Source organism: Rhinolophus sinicus, chromosome 3 (genome assembly GCF_057876585.1).
Source record: "Rhinolophus sinicus isolate RSI-liver-muscle chromosome 3, RSI-T2T, whole genome shotgun sequence".
NCBI lineage: Eukaryota > Metazoa > Chordata > Mammalia > Chiroptera > Rhinolophidae > Rhinolophus > Rhinolophus sinicus.
In genome coordinates, this window is record NC_142503.1 from 143,748,027 (window position 1) to 143,769,977 (window position 21,951).

The following is a 21,951-nucleotide window of genomic DNA, read 5'->3' on the forward strand; positions in this document are numbered from 1 at the left end:
AAAAATAACAAAGAAACTTGAAAAATCCTTCATACTTGGAAATGAAGTAACATAATTCTAAATAACCCATGGGTCAATAAAGAAATCACAAGGGAAATTCAAAAATATATTGAACTAAATGAAAACAAAAACACAACATATCAAAATTTATGAGATATGACTTAAATAGTACTTAGAGGGAAATTCAGAGGTTTAAATAGCTATATTGGAAAAGAAGGGTTTCACATTAATAATCTAAGCTTCCACTTTAAGAATAAATAAAGAACAGTGAACTAAATCTAAAGCAAGTATTAGAAAGGAAATAAAGCTCAGGGTGGGGGGCAGAAAATCAGTGAAACAGGAAACAGGAAAAACAATAGAGACAATCAAGGAAACCAAAAGATCTTTGGGGGGGGGGAAATCAAAATTCATGAACGTTTAGAATAGACTAAGAAAAAAAGAGAGACGACACAGAATACCAAAATCAGGGATGAAAGAGGACGCATCACTACCAACTTTTCTGAAATTAAAAGGAGAGTTAAGAGTTAGGTCAACAAATTAGACAATTTAGATGATCAAATTTCTCAAACACCACAAACTACCAAGACTGACTAAAGAAATAGAAAGTCTGAATAGCTCTATAACAAGAAAATAAATTATTACTTAAAAATCTGCATAAACACACACACACGTTAGACTATTTCATCTAGTGAATGCTATCCATTATTTAAAAAATAAATAACACCAATCCTACACAAATTCTTTCAGAAAATAGAGGCAGAGGAATACTTTCCAACTCATTCTATGAGACCAGTATTATTACCCTTTTATCAAAGCAAGACAAATATATCACAAGAAAACTAGAGACCAATATCCTTCAGGAGCATACACATGAAAATCTGTTAACAGACTATTAGCAACCAAAGCTTAGCAACATATAAAAAAGATTAAACACCACGAGGAAGTGAGAGTTCTGTGACCATGATGTCTGTGAGGCTCCTGTCTCCTAGCTCTTCTGACATCACCCTTCAGACCAGTGTAAATCATCACCACTGCTGGTTCGGTTGTGTAGTCCCTTCATTTACACAATTATCAATGGGGTTCTGGGTAGGATATTTGAAATAAAGTAACTTAATCCTATTGATTAGGATGAAATTATAGATATCAAAATAATTAGGTTGAAATCAGGGCATCAAAAGAGATTAAGGACACCATACTGGTAAAAGGAGCAAAAAGCAAGATTTCCAATGACAACCTTCATGCTGAGGATTCAAATACCTGACAAGGATTTAAAATAAATAAAAGATGAAAAGGTAGGTGAGCAATGAGCTACATTCTCTCAGTTCAATTATACCTAAGGCGTAAAACGATCAACCACCAATCAGATACATAAATTCAGCTGGTTAAGGGGTTTTCCTAGAAATTCCAGCTGAAATGTGGGCAAGGCACATTGATTGTATATCCTCAGGAACAGAAGTGAGACTTTGAGGAGATGGTGTGCTGTGAGTTCCTTTTTCTAACTGCATGGCAAACCAAGCACCGAAATCCAGTGCTAATTTTCAGACTTACCTACATCTGGTTACCAGTTAAGGTGACAAAGATTTCCAAGCTCTAGGTTCACTTCTAGGTTCTTGCTTTTAGAGACACTTATCAGCATGAGTTTGATGCATCTTGCCACCCATCCCACCACCACCCACATTAGCCTGGTTCTGGGTGGAAAAACATACTGAATCATCCCACAAATGCAGTCCATACATAGTATGGTTGGGCTGAGATAAGCACTTGCATACACCTAAAACTTTCATATGCAACTCTAGGAATCTAAAAAAGAACTCCTCTAAAAATGACAGTATTTAGGCAGTCATTCACCTCTGTGTGGTTTAGAATTACAACTTTCAAGCCATAGCATTAATAAATTGGCCAATTCTGCACTATAAATGAACAAAAAATCTAAGTTTGAATTTTTTTACTATATGACAGTCTTGTTATTCTATTTTTAAAAAGTAATATTTCAGATGAAAGCAGACCATGAGACCATAAAAAAGACAAAGAAAGCCTCTGGATGTCATAGGAGATTGGAAATAACGTGCAAGTCAACTAAAAAAAACACATCAGACTAATATTTTAAATAATGAAACCAGTACATAGCTATGTATTTTGTGGCAATCCTTGCAAAACGTCTTTTCTACTAATTGAAAGCAAGGATCAAAATTTTGAGTAGATATTTCCAGGAAAAATATGTCTAGAGTAAGTACATAACCTCATTAAACATGCCAATTTCAAAAAAAAAAGTTAAATTTGGCTAATCATATATACAAATCATCAAAGTTTATATTTTTCTCTACATTATTTCAAACATGTCAATACAACGTTTCTATATTATAAATTAAACATGATTCATAACAATTCTATATAGACCATATGCAAGTTTATTTAAATAATTTAACACTGCACAGACAGCTAATGTAGAAGTATAAAAATAGGTGGTTTAGTAACCAAATATAAGCACCACACAAAAGCAGATTACACATACATCATCAGCCTTTGGAAGATTAAGGTAACATTAATATCTCACGTAATTTTATGAGAACACTTTACTCATATGATAGTCAGATGTTACTGAAACATCTCAAAATAGGCAGAGCCCACAAAGTTTTCAGTATGAAATCTTCCCTTCCACTTTCCTTGTCAATATATTCTTCTTAAATACTGTACAACAATTAGTCAAGATTGACAAAGGGGCTATCAAAGCCACTATCTTGTTGGCTAGACAGAGGAGAAATGAGTTTTCTCACAGGCTGCCGATGCACTGCAGATGGTTCTGGATTGCTCAGTTTTTTGAAATCTGACTTTAATACATCAGCTCTCTGGCGAGGTGGATGCCCAGGAGTCATACTGATCTTCTCTGGCTGGAGATGCGTGGTCTCTTCTGACAGGTCTGGGATGTGACCATTCTGACATTTCATCCGTTGACAACTCATATGATTTTTCTCTGTATCTGAAAGACAACTGGCTGCTGAGAACTGCTTGAAATTACCAGACTCAGTCAGCATATCCAGAGTTTCTTGTGGCCTACCAAGTAAAAACGTCACTTCATCACTGTTGCAGGGTAAAGTGGCACTGTTGGAATGCCATCCCACGGAAACACGAAGGTCTCCTCCATCCTTTACTGGAGCTTCCTGAACACCCAAACTTTCATGTTGCTCAGCTGCAGCACTTTTACTTCCCATCAGTGGATTACACTTATATACTTTTAAACCCAGTCTTTCATTAGGACCTCGAAAGGCTATGCATGGGGATCCGGATTCAGCAACACTAGGGGCATTTCTCGGGGAGGATTTAGTTCCGAAGGTTCCTAGAAAGGGGTACTCGGCTGAATGCAGATGTGATTCACGGCCAGGATCACTGAGGAAGTCTTTCTTCTTGTGCAAACCAAAGCCTCTTTCACCTTCACAAGGAACAAACTCAGGAGACACATTCCTTGGCAAAGTACCTACATGTTTGTGACTGTTATCCCGGAACTGAAAGTCTGAATGTGACTCCTTGGGACCCACATGCTTTATGTCTTCGTGCTCTGTGTCCTCCAACCGCCTTAGTAAGTCACACGCAGCCTTCTTCTTAGGAACTTGGTTGCATATACCCCTGGGGATAGTTGTTACACTGTCTGATTTGCTTTCAATGTGACATGGTATACTCTGATTCACATCATTTCTTTTTGATTTGTCAACATCAATTATTTCTGAAGTCAGAGGCAGTACTATAATATACAAGGGAACACAAAATCAGGGGAACATAAAATTAGGAGAAAAGTAACACTGAAAGAGAAGAAAAAACTTATTATGTTTTTATGTATTCCCAAAGAATGCATCTTTATTTTAAAATGAACAAAGGAAAGACATCAATGCTGAACATTTTAAAATAATCTACATATATCCATTAGATAAAGCTAGGTAATTTTGTTATTGAAAGCTGATTCATTGTTATTGCTATCCACCTGATCTATTATTTTCTGCAACAGATGTTACAGCATTTTAAGAGCCAACTGCAACATTTCCAGTCCTGCTCATTGGAAGATGGAGTTTCAGATGAAGAAAATTTACTGGAGGAACTCCACTGTCCAACACCTATGCCTGTACCCACATGAACACCCACAGTACAAACTAATCGGAGTCTCATTTAATTAGCTAAGACATTAAATCTGATCAGACGCAAATCAGCCACAGAGCATAGACTCAGAAGCATCGTATTTCAGAATAGTGGACCCTGGTCCCTAGAGTTCATGAAAGGATTTGCTTCTACTGGGGACACTATTTGCACACTATTGCCTCTAATCTAGAAAACCCTTTTCTTGTTATATGCCACTGCCCTTTTATACCAAGGTTCATATCACCATTACAAACTTACACAAATAATCTTTGTGTTTCTGTTTGAAGAATGTTTACCAATGTCAGACTCGGAGTCCTGAATAATCTCTGCCTGAAGATTTTCAGAAGTCCAAAAATCCCATTTCTTCACAGATATGTTCAAAATCCCCCAGTATGAATGGGAATTCAACAGTGTTTTCAAGTATGTTCATCAGCTTTTGCTTTACATATTCTAAAGCTTTCTTTTTCTTTTCTTTTCCTTTTTTTTTTTTTTTTTTGTAGAGTAAGAAACCATTTATATAGTTTCTTGGGAAGCTGTTTCTTTATCATGAACTTTGGTCCCTTTTAATGCTAACTCTAATTTACCTAATATTGTATTTAACCCTACACTTTATCTAATATCAACACTGTATTTGCTTAGTATGTCACTCTCCATCCCTTTATTTCAAATTATAGATGTTCTTCTTGTAACAATAATATAATTTCAAAGTTGGAGTTTTTGAAAGTTGTGGTCTCTTAATCAGTGAGTTTAACCTGTTGGTACTAGTGTGACTGCTGATATTTCAACCAACTATTATTTTCTACTTACCCACGCTTTCTAGTTATATTTTTCCTCTTTTTTTTATTCTGTTAGATTGAAAACCTTTCCTTCCAAGTTTTTCCCCTACCAGTTTGAAAGGTATATACTCTATTTCTATTTCTCTATTGGTTATTCTTAAACTTCAACACACATACATAAACACATACTTAAACCCCATTGCATTTCTCTAGCAATGGCTACAGTTATCAGTATCTATAGCCTCTCCTTTAAAATAGCAAAACTCTTAGTATATTGTTCGTTTTTTCAACAATATACTCTTCCATCTTTCTGAGGGCACTACACTTTTCTAACATTTTCAGGTCCTGTTGTTTGTTCTATGAATTCCATATTTCCTCAGGTATAAGTTCCGTTGGGTTTTTTTTGTTGTTGTTTTGTTTTGAGTTTGGTGTCTTTTTTCACAGTGCTAGCTTTCTATCAATATATGATGATTCTTGGTTAAATCCTTATCTTTTAGCATTGTGGTATCTGTGCTGCTTGTTTAAAGGAGTTGGGAGTGGGGTGGGAAGGAACACGATGCAGGGTAGGAAGCCCTACGAGCTGGTCCTCTGGGCGCACAGGCCCTCATTTCCTTCTGGGTGTGGCTGGCTACACCTGGAGCTCTGCCCTGCTTCCAGGCCCTTTGCTCCTATTATGCTTACCCAGCCCAATATTAGGGTTGGGGAAGGAAGAAGAGAAAGAGAAATAAAGAGGGTGACCCCACTTGATTACCGCTGATCTACACCAACTATTTATCCCACTGGTATCCCCCCAGGCTTACTACTGCTCCTGGAACAAACCACCTTCATATGTGGAACAGTTTTGATGTTGCTACTTGTAGCTGTCATCTTCGTGTAGTTTTTAACCGAGGTTCCCATCCTTAAATCTTATACTGTCTTTTTTCTTTCAGGGATTTCTCATAGTTTCTGGTCTATCAATTGACACTTTTCTAAGCCCGATTATAATTTCTTCTTTTTCTCCTTTTAAATTTGTTGTTTAAAATCTTTTCTATCATTTCTAGGGAAGAAAGCAGCAATAGGAAGCTGAGGGGTACACTCAGTCTGCCTACTTGAACCGGAAACTCTACAATCTTTCTGGTAAATTTCCAGTTTAGGAAAAACACACACACACACACACAGCTTTATAAATTACCTCTCCCTCCTTACATTTCCTCCTGTTTGTCATTCTAAAAATAATAAATATCGAAAAAGAAGAGAGAGAAAAACCTTTCAAGTGACTCATTTTGACATACCTGCCTCTGTAGTTTTGCTCTGGGATCTGTAAGAAACAGGCGTTTCCAGCAATTTTGCCATTACAGCAAGTTTGCTAGCAGCATTCATAATCTTTTTCTCAGCTCTGTGGGAATTCCAGAATATTAAATGAATATAGTTTAAAGGAAAAAATGAGTTTCCTTAGCCCTAGGATTTCTGTTTTCCTATTACCTCTGCCAACATTTAAGGTAGCAAAGCCATTAATCCTCTCTTAACCCCCAATGGCTGATCATGTAGAAATAGTTAATACTGCGGTTAAGGAAAATGCTTAGAAAATGACAACATGTCGTCTTGGTACTCTAAGAACACAATGTTTATTTAGACTGAACTTACCCTTCCTCTTTTCCATTATCCTGCAAGATCTGTTGGAGGCAAGTCAAATAATATTTGCGCATCTTTCGGGCGGTTTCTTGACGTTCTCGCAATACCTCTGCTTTTACCATTTCCGCAGCTCTTTCCTTACTCTCCTGAATATAACGAAGCATGTCACCTGGCGGGTGAGGGGGTGAGGAGGGGATGGGGGAGAAATCCCCACAGAGGGCATGTTTATTACCAGTTTTTCAGAAACAGGAGAGGCAGACTTCAGACCAATTTTCTGGGAGATGACGTGATTTGGAGGTATAGTATAAACATCATACTCTTCTACAATCATTAAAATGGAATATTTCAGATCACTATTTTGGTAGACTCAAAGGAGAAGGAATCTAAAAGTCCTTTTAGAATGATGACAGCCACATATGGTAAGGAAATTCCCTAGGGAAATTTTGTCATAGTCTCAAACACTAAGGCAAGAAAAAAATCATAAATATGAAGCACAGAAATGCATGCATTTCAGTTATAATTATGTCCAGTTACAAAAAGAGAAAAAAGAAATATACAGAAAAGGGAGAGCCAGAGAGAAAAAGTGAAGCAAACAGAAAGACAGAAGGAGACAATAGGAGCTGGAGAGGCTCATATTCTTCTGTTTACTTGTGCTTCAAAAATCCATATTTCGTCATTTATTCAATTCTTTCAGCACCATTTATGAGTATCCAAATAAGTGTAACCTTCCCATCCATGAGAGAGATGTACAAAATGCTATTTCAGGAAGAGGAATGAGACTTATGTTGCCCTCTGAAATTTACATTTAAAAATAATTCACAGAAAAAACAAAATAGTTCACAGGTTTCAAGATCTCTTTTTACCTTCAACTCAGCATGATTTGATTGGAACTACTATTAGTTAAGGTCAGCATTTTTACCAAATCCACAGCTACATCCTACATCTAGAATATCATATCCCTGTTATATTAAAGATTCCAATTCATAGAGAAAACCCTCTCTTAATATCAGTAAGCTTTTCCTGAAAATCAGAGGTTCTCTACAAAAAAACTAACTGGGACACTATTTTTCATTATTTGACGTGGGAAAAATTAAAATGAAGTACATGTCTACACAAAATCTCCAATCAACTTCTAAAATATAAAACAACACACACACACACGTTGTCATATTAGGATACAAAATGCTTAAAATTTCACTTCCTAATTAATATGATTGCTAACAAAAAGTTTCTTTGTTTGTAGTAATATGGCCTCTGTTAGCACCAGCAACAACTGAGAAGCAAATTCTTTATTTATACTAACTGGATTTTTCAAAACATCTACATATGATTCTGTTGATCTACCAATTATATTTGGAACTTGAGGACTTTTCCACTTGTTTTATTAAAAATGAACACAATTTTAGGAGGTAAATATACATTTCTCCTATATAAACACTGATTATTGTTCTGGGATATACATACATTCTATGCAATATTATAATTAAAAACCAGGAGGTATTCTACATAAGCCAAAGAAAAGCTCTGCAGGATATAGAGCAGCACCTAGTATTGCAAAGGACTTGATAAAGAAATTTACATCTATGATTCAATCCTTTATCAAAATAATGACAAACAACAGGACAACTCCTAACTAGATCCATTTTCCATGGTCCTTAAAAATTTTTGGTAGGAAAAAAAAAATTGCTAATTTAAAACTCATACGACATTTTCTTTGTTACCAATTATTTAAGCTGTAAGATCATGAAATTTTTAGTTTAATATTAATGTCCTAAAAAAGAAATAGGATAATCAAGAACATAAAAATAACTATCCTCGTGTAACTTCCAAAGACATTACTTGGGCAAAATGATCCATTATTGTACAATCAGGCGAGGTATCAATGATCTCTTCTATCAGCAGGTAAGATTCCAGAACAAGGTGATTTTGAAAATTCCCCAAAATTACTACTGCTAGTAACAAAAAAGGCCCAAACCACCTTAAATCTTGGGAATTTCTTGAGGGACTTACGCTTGATTTTTTTTACAGCTTTAATGTACTGCCCACGAAGTTCTTCCAAGGCCCCCTGACGGCACGGCAGGCAAGCATTTTCAATGGCCCCTTCTGACAATGACCTAAAAAACAAATCAAAGATTGCAAAAGCATAGATTGCAAGTGAAAAACTTCATTTAATAATAATAAAAAAATCTATCTAGTCCAATAAAACAAACTGAGATGTGCTCAAAAAGTTCATATATAAGGATCTTTATTATATAGTTATTTAAAATAGGAGAAACATGGAAGCAATTTAAATGTTACGGTTACTTAAATAAATCACGGTAAATCCACATGATGAAAATCAATGCAGCTATGATAAGCATATTATAGGCAAGTATCTAATGATGTGGGGAAATGTTTATCTTATAATGTTATTAAGAAAAGCTTACAAAATAGCTTATACAATATTCTCAAGTTTTTAAACACGTGCACGTGGTATGTGTGTATCAAGGGGGCTTAAATGATATAAAACAATAGGTTAACAGACGGTATCACCTGGGGATAGAGTTTTGGAAGATTTTTTCTTTTTTATACTTTTTGCTGTACGATGAGTCACACATGCCACTTAATGATCGGGATGCATTCTGAGAAATGCATCCTCAGGCGATTTTGTCATTGTAAAAACATCATAGAGTGCACTTCCACAAACCTGGATGGTACAGCCTACTACACACATAGACTGTGTGAAATAGCTTCTTGCCTCTAGGCTATAAACCTAGAGGCAAAAATTTGTATTGAGGTGCTTGTTCAATAATCATTTATGTGGTCATAAATGATTATTGAACAAGCACCTCAATACAAATTTTTTTTTTAAAAATTAAGCTTAAGTAGGTGACATTTTCAGAATGTTACTGTACAAAATAACACAAGATTAAATCAACCACAAGAGAAAAATGATGTAACTGAGAGACCGGATAAACAAGAGATGTCTGAGATGTAACACAGCAAACTTTCTTTTCATAAATAGAAAGTAAACTCTAAAATAAGGATAAAAAGTATAGTATAGTAAATACATAAACCAGTAACGTCCATTACCATTATCAAGTATTATATTCTGTACATAATTGCATGTTATATTTGTATACGACTGGCAGCATAGGTTTCTTTACAGCAGCTTCTCCACAAACACATAATGCCTTGAGCTAAGATGTTCCGACAGCTATGACGTCACTAGAAATAGGAAGTTTTCAGCTCCATTATACTGGTATAGGACCACCGTCATATATGTGATCCATCACTAACCAAAATGTTATTTGGCACATGACTATATAACAATACAGATAACTTAATATTTTTGGTATAATTTTATGGATATGATTGACATAAAAAAATTTAAAGATACTTAGAAATAAGCAATTTCTTTAAAATAGTAAAAGCATACCTTGGTGGTACTTTACAAAGGGTTCTCAGTTCTTCCAATTTATTCTTCATGTCATTATTTTCTTCTAGTAATTCTTCCACGACTTTACTATTCTCTTCTAAAAAAGACATTTACAGTATATTTGTCAATTAATCTCTTTTTTTCTCAGCCTTCCTTTCCCTTAAGTTCCCAATGCAAATGTTTATAGAGGAAACTTTGAATTTCCACTTGCTCCCCATGTCATTCGCTCCCTGATGAACCCTAATCTGACTACTCCCTGTTCTGTTTTCTCAGTACTTAAAATCTGTATTCTACCTTCATCTTGCTTTGGGTTACACTGTCCTGGAATAGGTTTCCAATTGTTTCATATGCATGTGTTTTGTTTTCCAGCTTGACTGATGCTCTGTAGAAACATACTAGATTTTCTAAGTCCCTGTTCCCCATGGACCCTGGTATATAGTCTATGACCACATAAATGATTATTGAACAAGCACCTCAATACAAAATGTTTTTAAAAAATTAAGCTTAGGTAGGAGCCATTTTCAGAATTAAGGTCAGATTTTCGATTCTTTCAACTTTTAAAAAGATGAGGAGACGGATGGAGTCCATGTGGTACAGAGGAGAAAGCATGAATTTCAGAGTCAGAGAGACACACGGGTTTAAATGCTAGCTCTGCTTCTTACCAGTTGGATGAGCTTACACAAATTACTTAAGCTTTGTGAACCTGAGCTTTTTCATAAGAAAAATGTTGATATTATTACCTATTTTGAAGATAATAACAGAAATAAAACAATATATGTGCAGCACCTTCCGTATATAAGGCCTGGCAATACCAATATTCAATAAGTATGAACATGGCTCCTCATGTATTCTACTTTCAACCCTCTCAACACACCCCATAAATTGGGGAACGAAGCACTCTATTCCCCCTACTGATTTTTAAACCCCTCACTCTTACTCTATCAATTTCCAGTAAATGCTACCAAAGCAGTGGAAATGGAATTTAAGAAACAAAAAAGATACAACCACAACAGCATAAACTATTAGCAACTAGCAGACTTACATTAAAACAAACACTGAAATCAAACTATCAAATGACTTAAATTCTGACCCTGATACCTTTTTTTGAGCTAAGTACCAACTTTCTTAGATTTTTAAATCTACGAATTATAGAAGATATCAGCCTCAAAAAGCACTATGTAGAATAATGATTTAATGATCACAATGTATGGTGCTAAATATTATTTACACACAATCCTCATATCCAACTGCCCTTGTCATTTTATTATGTGAAACAGATTTTTGGGGTTTTCATAAAATTTTACAGTAGCTACACTGTATCTACATCTACAGTTGGACAAATGTCACTCTCCTGGCCTCTACTAAAGAATTAAGCAATCACAATAGGAACTGTAGGTGTTAAAATTTTTATCTCAAAATTCTTAAAACTGATTTTTGCCTTAAGGTAATAATTATCTATCTCTAACAGACTTAGTAAGCAGTAGGTGGAAGGCAGCAGCTTCTGTTAGTCAAGATGATTTACAGAACATGCTATGATGTCAGATACTGTGCAAACGCTGGGACAGGAGCTGGTCCCTGTCACCATCAAGTTTAGCTCCAAGGGTGAATACAGTCAATAACTGCAAAGATGATGAATGTTATAAGAATTACAGGCAGTGCGGGGAATGTCTAACAAGAACCTACCCAAGTCTGGGGTGGTGTAAAAAGCCTCCTGGGAAGTAACGCACTGAGGGATAGATGAGGAGGTAGCCAGGCAATGCGATCAAGATGGGAGGACAGAGGTTTGGGTAAAGGGAGAGAATGCAAAGAGAACCAGGACAAAGAGACAATGAAACCCAGGCTACAGCTCCATGAAAGAGTAAGAGGGCTGGGGGAAGATGAGGCTGGAGGAGCTGGCAGACACTGGATCATGAAGGGCTTCTGTAGACTGTTAAATTAGGTATTTGTATTTCATACTGAAGACCACATTCAGTCACTGAAGAGCTTTAAACAAGCGAGTGTCATGATCCAATTTACTTTTTTAAATGGTCATTTGCTAAAAGGTGGCTCTAGCTGTCCGATGGAGAATGGATGAGAGGGGCAACACTGGAAGCAGAAAGACTTCGGAAGTGACTGTTGTTGCCCAGGCAACCGACAGAGGTGAATGTAGGAAAAAAAACAAACCTATGACCTGGTCTTTTCTGGATGATGTGATTATTTGGGACCATCAGATTCAGTCCTTCATTCATTCAAACATTTACTATTGGCTGGTAAACAGTGGGCACCATGACAAAAAGGGTGAACAAGACAAAACATTCCTTATCCTCAGGGAACTTACAGGCTGGAAAGGGTATCAGGCAAGTAGCCAGAAATCAAATACAGAATGGTAATAGGAGCCAAGTGATATGGGCCCACACAGGAGAGTCCCACCTAACCCAGATGGGGAAAATCAAGGAGGGTTCTGTAGATAAGGCATCTTCTCAGGTGAGTGCAGCAGGATGAGGAAGAGTTAGGCCAAAAAGAGAATGAGAGAGTAACATGCAGGACAGTGACATCATATATGAGATCCAGCAGTAAAAGAAAATTCCTGACCAGTTCAGGAATCTGAAATATTTCAAATGTGAAGAGGATAGAGCACAGGATCTAAGTGAATAGTGAAAGGGAAGAGGGAGCAGCCTTATAAACCCAATAGCTTCCCTTCTTAGAAGGGCAATAGCAAATGGCAGAAGATACCCGTTTGAGTAATTCCCCTTGAAACACTGAAGAATGGACTGGAAGGAGGCCATATCAGTCCCATAAGCCTTTGTTCATGTCTTTTGCCTCTGCCTAGGATGCTGTTCTCTTTGGCAAAGACCTTCATCTTTCAAGGCTTAGTCAAGCCTTCCTTAACTTTAATAGGAGGAAGAGTTAATTAACACCTTTTCTTCCATGTTTACGTGAACATACTGCCAGTAGCACTCAACGCTGCAATTACTTATTCATCTGTTTTTAGTTCTCCTCACTTGATGATAAACCTCTTAAAAAAGAAAACACTGGAATTTTGTCTGATGTGTTTACTGCTGTGTCTCCAGGGCCTAGAACACTGCTTGACACATATTAGGCACTCAATATCTGTTCACTCAAAAAAGGAAGAAAGGAATATGACCTTCTCATCAGAGCTCTGATTTTCCTCTTTTGAGTTCAGTGGTAACTTGGTTAGTAAAAATGAGGGCCAAATTAGTTTACATTAATTGCCCAAAGAGAAGCAGTGCCTGCATTAACTGAAATGTTGCACTTGAAAGTTTCAACAAGGACTAGAGGTTTATACTGGTAGCAGTGCTACCTTAAATGCTAACCTCCGAGTTTTTCCACTACCGCTTTGTGCTTCCTTTCTAAATGCTGAAGATGTCTACAGCATTTCTCCAGTTTTCTTTTCAGATCTTGACATTCCTGCTTTTCCTTTTCAAGTTCTTGGAAGCAGTGTCCACCGCATGAATCTTTAATTTCAAGGATCTTTTTCTTATCTGCAAAAATTAAATGATAGCAAACTTTTATATCGATTTAGACTAAGAACAGGAAGAAAAGAAGGAAGGAAGGAAACCCGATGGCATGACTAACGGCTACAGTGTAAATGAAAAAAAGCATGATACTTAAGAGAGAAAAACCTGGGTTTAAATTCTGTTTCCACTATTTACTGGCTGTGACTCAGAGTGCATTACTTAACCTTTCTGAGACTTAGTATTTTAATATGTAAAATTGAATAATACCATACATTTTTAAACATAATGCTTGACCTTAGTATTGAATACCATTCCCCACTAAAAGAAATGGCTGACTCCGGTACTGAGACAGGGTACATACAAGATGAGGTTAGGGTATTTGCTATGACAGAAAGTAAGACATTATTAAAAACTTCAGGCATGTCACGAGGACACAGGAGCCAATTTGAAAGGGCTCCACTAACTGAATCTGGGACACTTTGAATAGTAATTAAGTATCATAATGACTTACAAAATATTTTAAAAATAGGAATTCATGAGTCATACCAATAATGGGATGGATGGATAGGTAGGTAAGTTGGGAGGTAGCTAAGTAAATGAATAGATGGACAGATAAATAGATACATAAATAAATAGATAGACAACCACACAGACAAACTAAAGGGGAGAATTCTCGATTATAACGACATTCCAAGTACCAACTGGTAAAAGTGGAGGGAGGTCTGGAGTTGGAAAAATTATAATTTTGCAACCACCATAGCAAAGACTGGATCAGATAAGCATCATCAATAATTGCTAAATATAAGGGAAAGTTTTAATGAAAAGAATATTTTCATCACCTTAAAAGTGTCTCCCCACGGACTGCTTATTAGTTGCAAGGGGAGAAATTCTGGTCATTATACAGTGAAGACAACTGCACAACACCTTGACCAGGTTCTTAAATGAACCTCACCAGTAATAGACATCATGCACATCCAGATGTGACAACACATCACTTACGCACAAACTGATTAGATTAGTAGTAATGTAATTATGAAGAAACATCAGACAACCCCAAATGAGGAAAGTTCTATTAAAAGCTGGTCTGGGGAGGAGGGGTGTGGGTGGAGGAGAACAGACAATATGTCTCTCAAGAAGGTCAATATTATAAAAGGCAAAGAGAGACTGTGGAAATAGTCTAATATTCTAGATTGAAGGAGACAGAGAGACATGATGTCAAAATGTAATGCCTGACCCTGGACACGTTCCTGTAATGGAGGGGGAAATGCTATAAAAGACATTATTGGGTCAACTGACAAAACTGGAATACAAACAATAGATTGATACAGTATTTTCACCTACTGTTAAATTTACTGTACTAAGGTTATACAAGAAAAATTCCTATTTTGGGAAAATATACACCGAATTACTTAGGAATAAAAGGGCACTAGGTATATAACTTACCTTCCAATGGTTCAGGAAAAAATGAAATATTGACATACACATCCACACAGAAGAGCACAGAACGGGGTAAAATGTTATCAATAGTTACATCTAGTTAAAGGATATATGACTGCTCTTTGCAACTATTTTAATTTTTGCAACTTTTCTGCAAATTTGAAATTATCTCTAAATGAAAGATTTAAAACTGTGACGGGGTATAAATGCATAAAAATTGCTTGGCACAGTACCTGGCATAGAGCATATATACAATAAATAATACCTATTGCTATTAGTAATATACAGAACTTATAAAAATTTACATATATACAAATATGATTTAAAAAGATTATTCCTATCAATATAATTGATATAATAAAGTAGGAATACAAACTGGCACAGGCTTAGAAGCCAATACCCAAAATGATGATGTAAAAATCACAAGTCCAGCAAAGGTATTCTTAACTCTCTTCTGACTTTTTAGTTTCATTTCGATGCTGCCACTCATATTAAAGGATTAATGAAGCATTACATTGGTACCATACACTGCATTTGTATTTTTCATTTAAGATGTTGTTGTAAAACTAAAAGCCAGGCAAATGCCCATTCACAAGAGAATAGATAAATGATAATGTATTCACACAGTGGAATATAATACAGCAATGAAAATGCATGAACTAGAGCTATATGCATTAACACTGACAAATCTTAGAAACCTGATATCAAGTGAAAAAGCCAGTGACAGAGACTATCACGAGTATTAAAGCATTTTTACAATGTTAAAAAACAGACACAATAAAGCAACAGCTTTTTGAGGATACCTACACTTGAGCGAAACAAAGAAAACCAAGAGAATCATTTTTAAAAATCAGAATATTTGTTACGTCGTGTTGTGGGGGAGTTACAGGAATGGAACTGTAGTGAAACACACAGCAGTCTTTAACAGTGCGGGCAATGTTCTATTTCTTAAGTCTACTAGAGGGCTCCTGGTTGTGAGCCTTCAGAACTTATATATGTGCATTATATAGATATTTTGCATGTGTCAAGTATTTCATAATTAATGTTCCAATTATTTTTTTAAATGATGAGATATTAGGACTGAACCAAACAGTCAGTAAGGGCACGCTCTTGTGGTAGGATTATAAAGAACTTTATTACTTACTATATGTTTTAGATTATTTAATCTTTTCTAATGAATTGGTTAATGTGGTTGTTTTTAGGGAAACAAGACTAAAGAAAGAAAAATAAATTCTTTTGTTGTCTAACTTATCTTAGGTCAAAACCAATTTCTTTCGTATTCACAGGACTTCCCAAAGCAAAATAATATTAAAACTACCGATTTCACAAAATATAATTCTCAGGCTATTCCAACTATAACAACAGATATAAAACGACATTGAAAAGTAAGAAATAAGATACAAATTAAGGTACATTACCATGTACCTAGTTAGCAGTAAGATATTCTCAACCATTTAGAAACTTGAAGGGAAAAGGGTCTATGAATGATGAGAAAAATAACTGTCAACTGACTTAGGAAAGAGAGAGGTTCTCTAAGATGCTGGAAATATTACCTACTGAATTAGAAATGTGTGGAAACTAAGGTTATTGGCTTAGTACATCTGACTTGCTCTGGCAATTGTTAGTTCTTTTCCAGGTTCCAAACTGAAAGAGTATGTGTGTGTTTGTATATGGGGAGAAGGAGGAGGCTGCAAGAGGTCAGTATCCTAAAAAGGATGGGAGCTCATAAAGGATATGCCCACTCCTAGCTCAAAAATCTCAGTGCACAGGCAACATAAGCCCTACATTCCTCAGTGAGCTCTGAACATCTCAAAGGGCTATAGTACAGTCCATTGATTCTTTTTCAAAACGACAACTCTAGGTCATGAAGGAAAAGTTAAATTATTAATTCACCAACATTCAAGGAACACAAAGTATGCGCCGTTTGCTCTGCCATGTGTTGGGGAGGCAGAGATAAAGACACTATCCCTGCCGTCAAGAAACTCACAAATAAATCAGAAAACACCTTATATACTTCAGAAAGGGTTCCACTAAAAAAATGGTTGAATTAACTTCAGTAATTTGAATGAAAAGGTCTCAGCTATTTGGCAATTCTCTTTATGTGAAACCCTGGATTTCTCAATAAAGCCAGGGAATAAAAACATGACTGCTCTATTAAAATTCTCATTACTCTCCTTCTAATAAAAATCACTTATGAATGGAGGAAAGACCATGGAAAGACTGAAGTAAGAGGGCCTACAGTACCCCTGGCTTCTAAATGCAAAATGAAATCTAAGGAGAGGACACACATCGAGTAGGAGTAATAGTACGCATTTGTCCACTCAAAAATTATACACATCTTTGATTTCCTTTTATCCTCAAGGCAACCCTCCGGAACTGTGAGTATGGATGTTCCAAAGACAGGCAGGAATAAAATCCTATTACCAGCTTCTGTTTCTGTTTCTTGCAAAGCGTGGTGCCCAGACGTGGGTGCAGGAAGGACGGCCAGGACTCCAGGGTCTCCTCTGCCAGCGACTCCTGTGGCAGGATCCTTACAGACCTTCGCCACATTTCTCTGAAACAGATCACCTTCACAGTTAATGCCTAATAAAAATCTTCACACAATTCTCTATTTAAAATGCTAATATAAAAAGTTTTTTTTAAAAAATCCGCTGCCTGAAAAAATTCTTGCTCACACTATCTTCAATATTTTTCTTATGGCCTTATGTGAATATTGTCATTACTATGAACTAGTCTCTTATGACCATATTTTCCAAATTAGAACATATGTGACAGAGGACTGGTGGGCCAGATATAAGACAGACAGGAGATATATATGAATTTAAGATATTTTAATGGTGTATGTGATCAAACCACAGGACTATGTGAAATCAGAATTGTTCTTGGAAATCCAGAACATTTGCACTGCAGCAGGGATCAGATTCACTAGAAACTGTAATACCATCCTTTTGCCTTCTATTAATTCAAAATAACAACAGTGAAAAAAAGAATTAACTCATATAGTATATGTTCCTAAAACTTTAATATACTGTGTCATTTTGAAAGGAAGGCCAGTTGAATTCTAATGCTAAAGAGAGAAACTGAGGCTACCTAAGTTACATCTTGCACGAGACCATTTCTTCACTAACAGGTACTGAACACTTTCTTTGTTCTATTCCCTATTGCAGGCAATGCAGCTAGTAAATTCAATAATGAGACATTCATTTAAGGCAATATTTTCAGGTTTTGGACAACTACTAAATCCCAAAGGATAATATGGAGAAGCCTGTCTTATTTAATGACTTAAGACATACTCTTTATGCTTGATCCTAGAAGCCTTGATTTCGATATGAGAAACTCGTTTAACTGACTGTCGGGAAACTTACCTACAATGTCCAACAGAAGCGAGAGGTCAGGCGTTAGAGAGAAAAAGTAAACTCCAAGCTTGCAAGAGCATAGAGACGCCGTTGAGGACAAAAGGAGTAATAAAAGCTGAACCCAAAGGTAGTCAATGTTTCCAGTTTCTACTCAAAACTGAAGAAAAGCTAAGATGACAAAAAAGGTAGAAAACAGAAACCTTTTTGTCTTAGCTTTACTTTGACTTTGGTGGTAAGAAAGGATGCACATCCTTAAGTTAGAAAATTTTGTTTCAACTGGTGTTTCTCTTTCTTTTTTAATCCATGATGAACTATTGTATTAATATATTTTGACAAGGCATTCATCTCCTTGGAAACTTCATTTTTAATTCATTGATTGCATCCTTTCCATTTAAAAAAACTTTTGGTCATGTATCTTATTTTAATGAGGACTTTTTTTATCTATATATACTGATGATTTTTTTCCTGTTTTAATTTTCATAAACAGTTCTAAAGACTAAATTTAATGTATTATAAATCATAGTCCTTTGCATTCATGACACATATACTGCAAATTTATAATCATTGCTGGATCTCAAGGCTCTGAACTGAGTTAGCTTTAAAACGGCAGAAGTATTACTCTATGACAAATGCCAGATTAGGCATTTCAAAGCCACCCTTTTCTCAGGAATGGAATCTGCTCCCACCCAACAAAAGCCGCAAAAGTCTAAGTTCTTAGCCAAATTACGTGATTCTGTCTCCACAGACATGTGAGCCATGTTAACTCATACAAATGATCTTCTAATGTTTGCACAATTATAAGCTCTAGAAAGAGACCCAGGGTTGATAATATAGTAATAGTAATGGTAGGAAAAAAAGGTGTTGTATTTTCTTGATTTTTATAGCAGAAATTGAACTTACAGAAAAGCAAACTTAAAAGCATAAAACATAATTTTCCCATCACTTCACATCCTTAAAACTTGCTATAGACGATTCTTATTTCAATTATCTATTTTTCCCCAAAAATTCTCAAGAAAGTATTCTAAGCAGTATTCATGAGAAATAATCTCATTCGCTTATTCTTACATTGAAAGGAACTACTAAATTGTCATATCTTTGTGAAATCGAGAACAAAAATGTCAGTTGTGGGGAACTGGAATGGGGTGGACGGACCTTTCAGGTCCCTTTGGCTCTAAAGTCCTGGGATGCAGGAAGGCCAGGTTGCATCATGTGCATCCTACCAACACCCAAAGGATAAGACAGGTCGGGGATTTGCACTTTATTTTTCCTATGAGCAATTATATTATATGACTACGCAAGGTTATCCCCAAATATGGGACTGGAACTGAGATTTTTTTCCTAGCTTATAACTCTTTCCAGTAGGTATTAATACCAAATGGTCAATCCTGGCCTTGAAAACCTCTAATCACAATATCTTAATGAAACTCTTATGTCTCAATTCTCTATCAGACAAATCTGTAATATTAGCATTTTTTTCCTACCTCTAATCCCACATGCTGAAATCGGCTGATCACAATGCCTAAAGTATCATTCTGGATTTTTCACACATACCTAATTTCTTTCATCACAAAGGAGCAGGACTTTGGTTTTATCAGCACTTCCAAAAAACTAAAAGCTGGTGTCAGAGAGTATTTAGACAACTAAATGCATATAACTAATTAATTATACATGAGCATATATAGTACACCAACAAAACTGGGCTTCAAAGTTTTGTATGAGTGAGCCATACCTCAATTTTCTTGTTTCTACATCAATATTCTTTGTATTTAATTGGCATTTTTTGCCTACATGAGATATAAATTCCTTGAGGGCAAGAAATAGGTTTCCAAACTGTTTAGAAGCTCTCAAGAAAACCTAGTTTAATATGATGCATATTTCTTGAAGTGGTCAGGAACAAAAAACAAAATAGGAATAAGAGTCATTTAGTTTCCGAAATCTCAGGCCCTTACAAAGAATAGCTTATACTTTGTTTTAGGAAAAAGATGTCTAGAGGCTAAAAGCTCTGCCTCATATTTATGAAACTATGAAGAAGTAAAGTTTTCTTGGCAAAAAAAAAAAAAAAAAACACAATCCTTTTGGATTTGCTACAAAACATTTTTGAAACCACTGTTGAAAATACAACTGCAAAGTGAAGAAAGGAAAAAATACCATATGCAACTTCTACAATCATCCTTGACGTTTAATAGCTCTTTTCACATCTCAGAAACATACCTTTTTCCATTCTGAATCGGCATTTTCTACAAGTAGGGAGAGGATATCTTGAAGTGCTTTCTGAATGCAGGCCTTTAGTTTTTCAAAATATTGCCCAGACACCCATTTTGAAGAACAAGTCGACACAAGTTCCGAAAGTTGCTTGTTCTCTGAACCACTGACGTGCTCCTTGAGGGTATCCTTTAAGAGAGATTCAAGCACAGTTAGAATGTCTTCCTCATACTGATAGATCTCCAGTTGGATCCGCCTGGCTTCCTGCATAGTCCACTCTCTCCGACTCTGGTCTAGACATGCTTGTAATTCTGTCTCCTTCTGAAAAAGCAGTTCAGTTTTTTGTTTCACAAAGTCGTCTTTAGCTGCAGCAAGCACCTCATTAATTTTATTTCGATGATCATCTAAAAATTGCCGGTAATCTTGCTCATTTTGTTCTTGAATTCTGTGGATTTCTTCTTGCTTTTCTTTGTTCCATTCACTCCGGGCCTTAGCCAACTCGGCCCTAACAACCACAGGGACTTCCTCATTCTTTAATTCTAGTTCTCTCTGAAGAGACTGAATCTTCTCTTCCAATTCCTTCCCAGGTGTTACATTTTTCTTCAAATTTTCAAGCTCGCTTTTCCATTTATCTTTGGCTTCAGAAACAGCAAACGATATCTAAAGGACATAACAATGTACATTAAAAGTCTTTAAGAGTCTTCTCATTAATTAAAAAAAAGCCATACTGGCACACTGAGCTTATACTTCCAGCCTCCAGAAACTGTGAGAAATAAAATTTCTACTGTTTCTAAGTTAAAAATAAATAAAAAATAAAACATTTTTTAATTAAACTAAAGTAACTATTTGGGTTAACCTCTGAACTTAATAGGAAATTTAAAATCAAAATTAAGGGGAAATAGTCAATTTAAATAAGACATTATTACTAAAACTTTCTTACCCTATCCTTTTTTTTTTTTTTTTTTTTTTTATTAAATTTATTGGGGTGACAATTGTTAGTAAAATTACATAGATTCCAGGTGTACAATTCTGTATTACATCATCTATAAATCCTCTTACCCTATCCTTAAAGATCTTTTCCTTCATTTTCAAGCACTTAATATTTTATGTCTTATGTTATTTAAAAAACAAAATATCAGTTTCTTAATGAAGAACTAGAAGTTTAAATGGACCAAAAAATATATATGTAATTATATAATTATCTAAAACTAACTTTAGGACAAAATCCATATCGGGTTTATTATACAGACGTAGTCTCAAATTTTACCTAAGCACTGAACAAATTAAGTATCTTTTACATGATGCAAAAGCAGCCTCATAAGGAAATCTTACTATTATTTAGGAATATAATATACACCTGTACAATTACTTGCTGACAAACATAATTATATTTTAATGCATATATTTTAATGCATATATTTTAATGCATAATTATATTTTAATGCATATATTTTAATGCATAATTATATTTTAATGCATATATTTTAGTTCTAGTGGCTAGAACAGTTTATTAAATAACAACAACATACAGAAAAAGTTATGTTTTTTCTTAATCTAATTTTCTTTTA

General features: G+C 35.5%; 1 protein-coding gene across 5 annotated transcripts in view; it reads right to left on the minus strand.

The window, feature by feature from the left end:
* Nucleotides 1-2,116: 2,116 nt before the first annotated feature.
* Nucleotides 2,117-21,951, minus strand: part of CEP152 (centrosomal protein 152) — an 81,563-nt gene continuing 61,728 nt past the window's right edge. The window contains exons 18-25 of one of the 5 annotated variants that reach the window (XM_088797196.1): nt 20,393-21,043; nt 17,250-17,379; nt 13,245-13,412; nt 9,931-10,027; nt 8,523-8,626; nt 6,525-6,681; nt 6,173-6,276; nt 2,121-3,736 (exon numbers count right to left, since the gene is read on the minus strand). In XM_088797196.1, coding sequence (XP_088653322.1) covers nt 2,700-3,736; nt 6,173-6,276; nt 6,525-6,681; nt 8,523-8,626; nt 9,931-10,027; nt 13,245-13,412; nt 17,250-17,379; nt 20,393-21,043 — 2,448 coding nt within the window. In that variant the 3' untranslated portion in view covers nt 2,121-2,699. Of the gene's footprint in view, nt 3,737-6,172; nt 6,277-6,524; nt 6,682-8,522; nt 8,627-9,930; nt 10,028-13,244; nt 13,413-17,249; nt 17,380-20,392; nt 21,044-21,951 lie in introns of all 5 variants that reach the window. The other 4 variants (XM_088797194.1, XM_019730686.3, XM_088797195.1 and 1 more) reach the window with 4 other exon arrangements.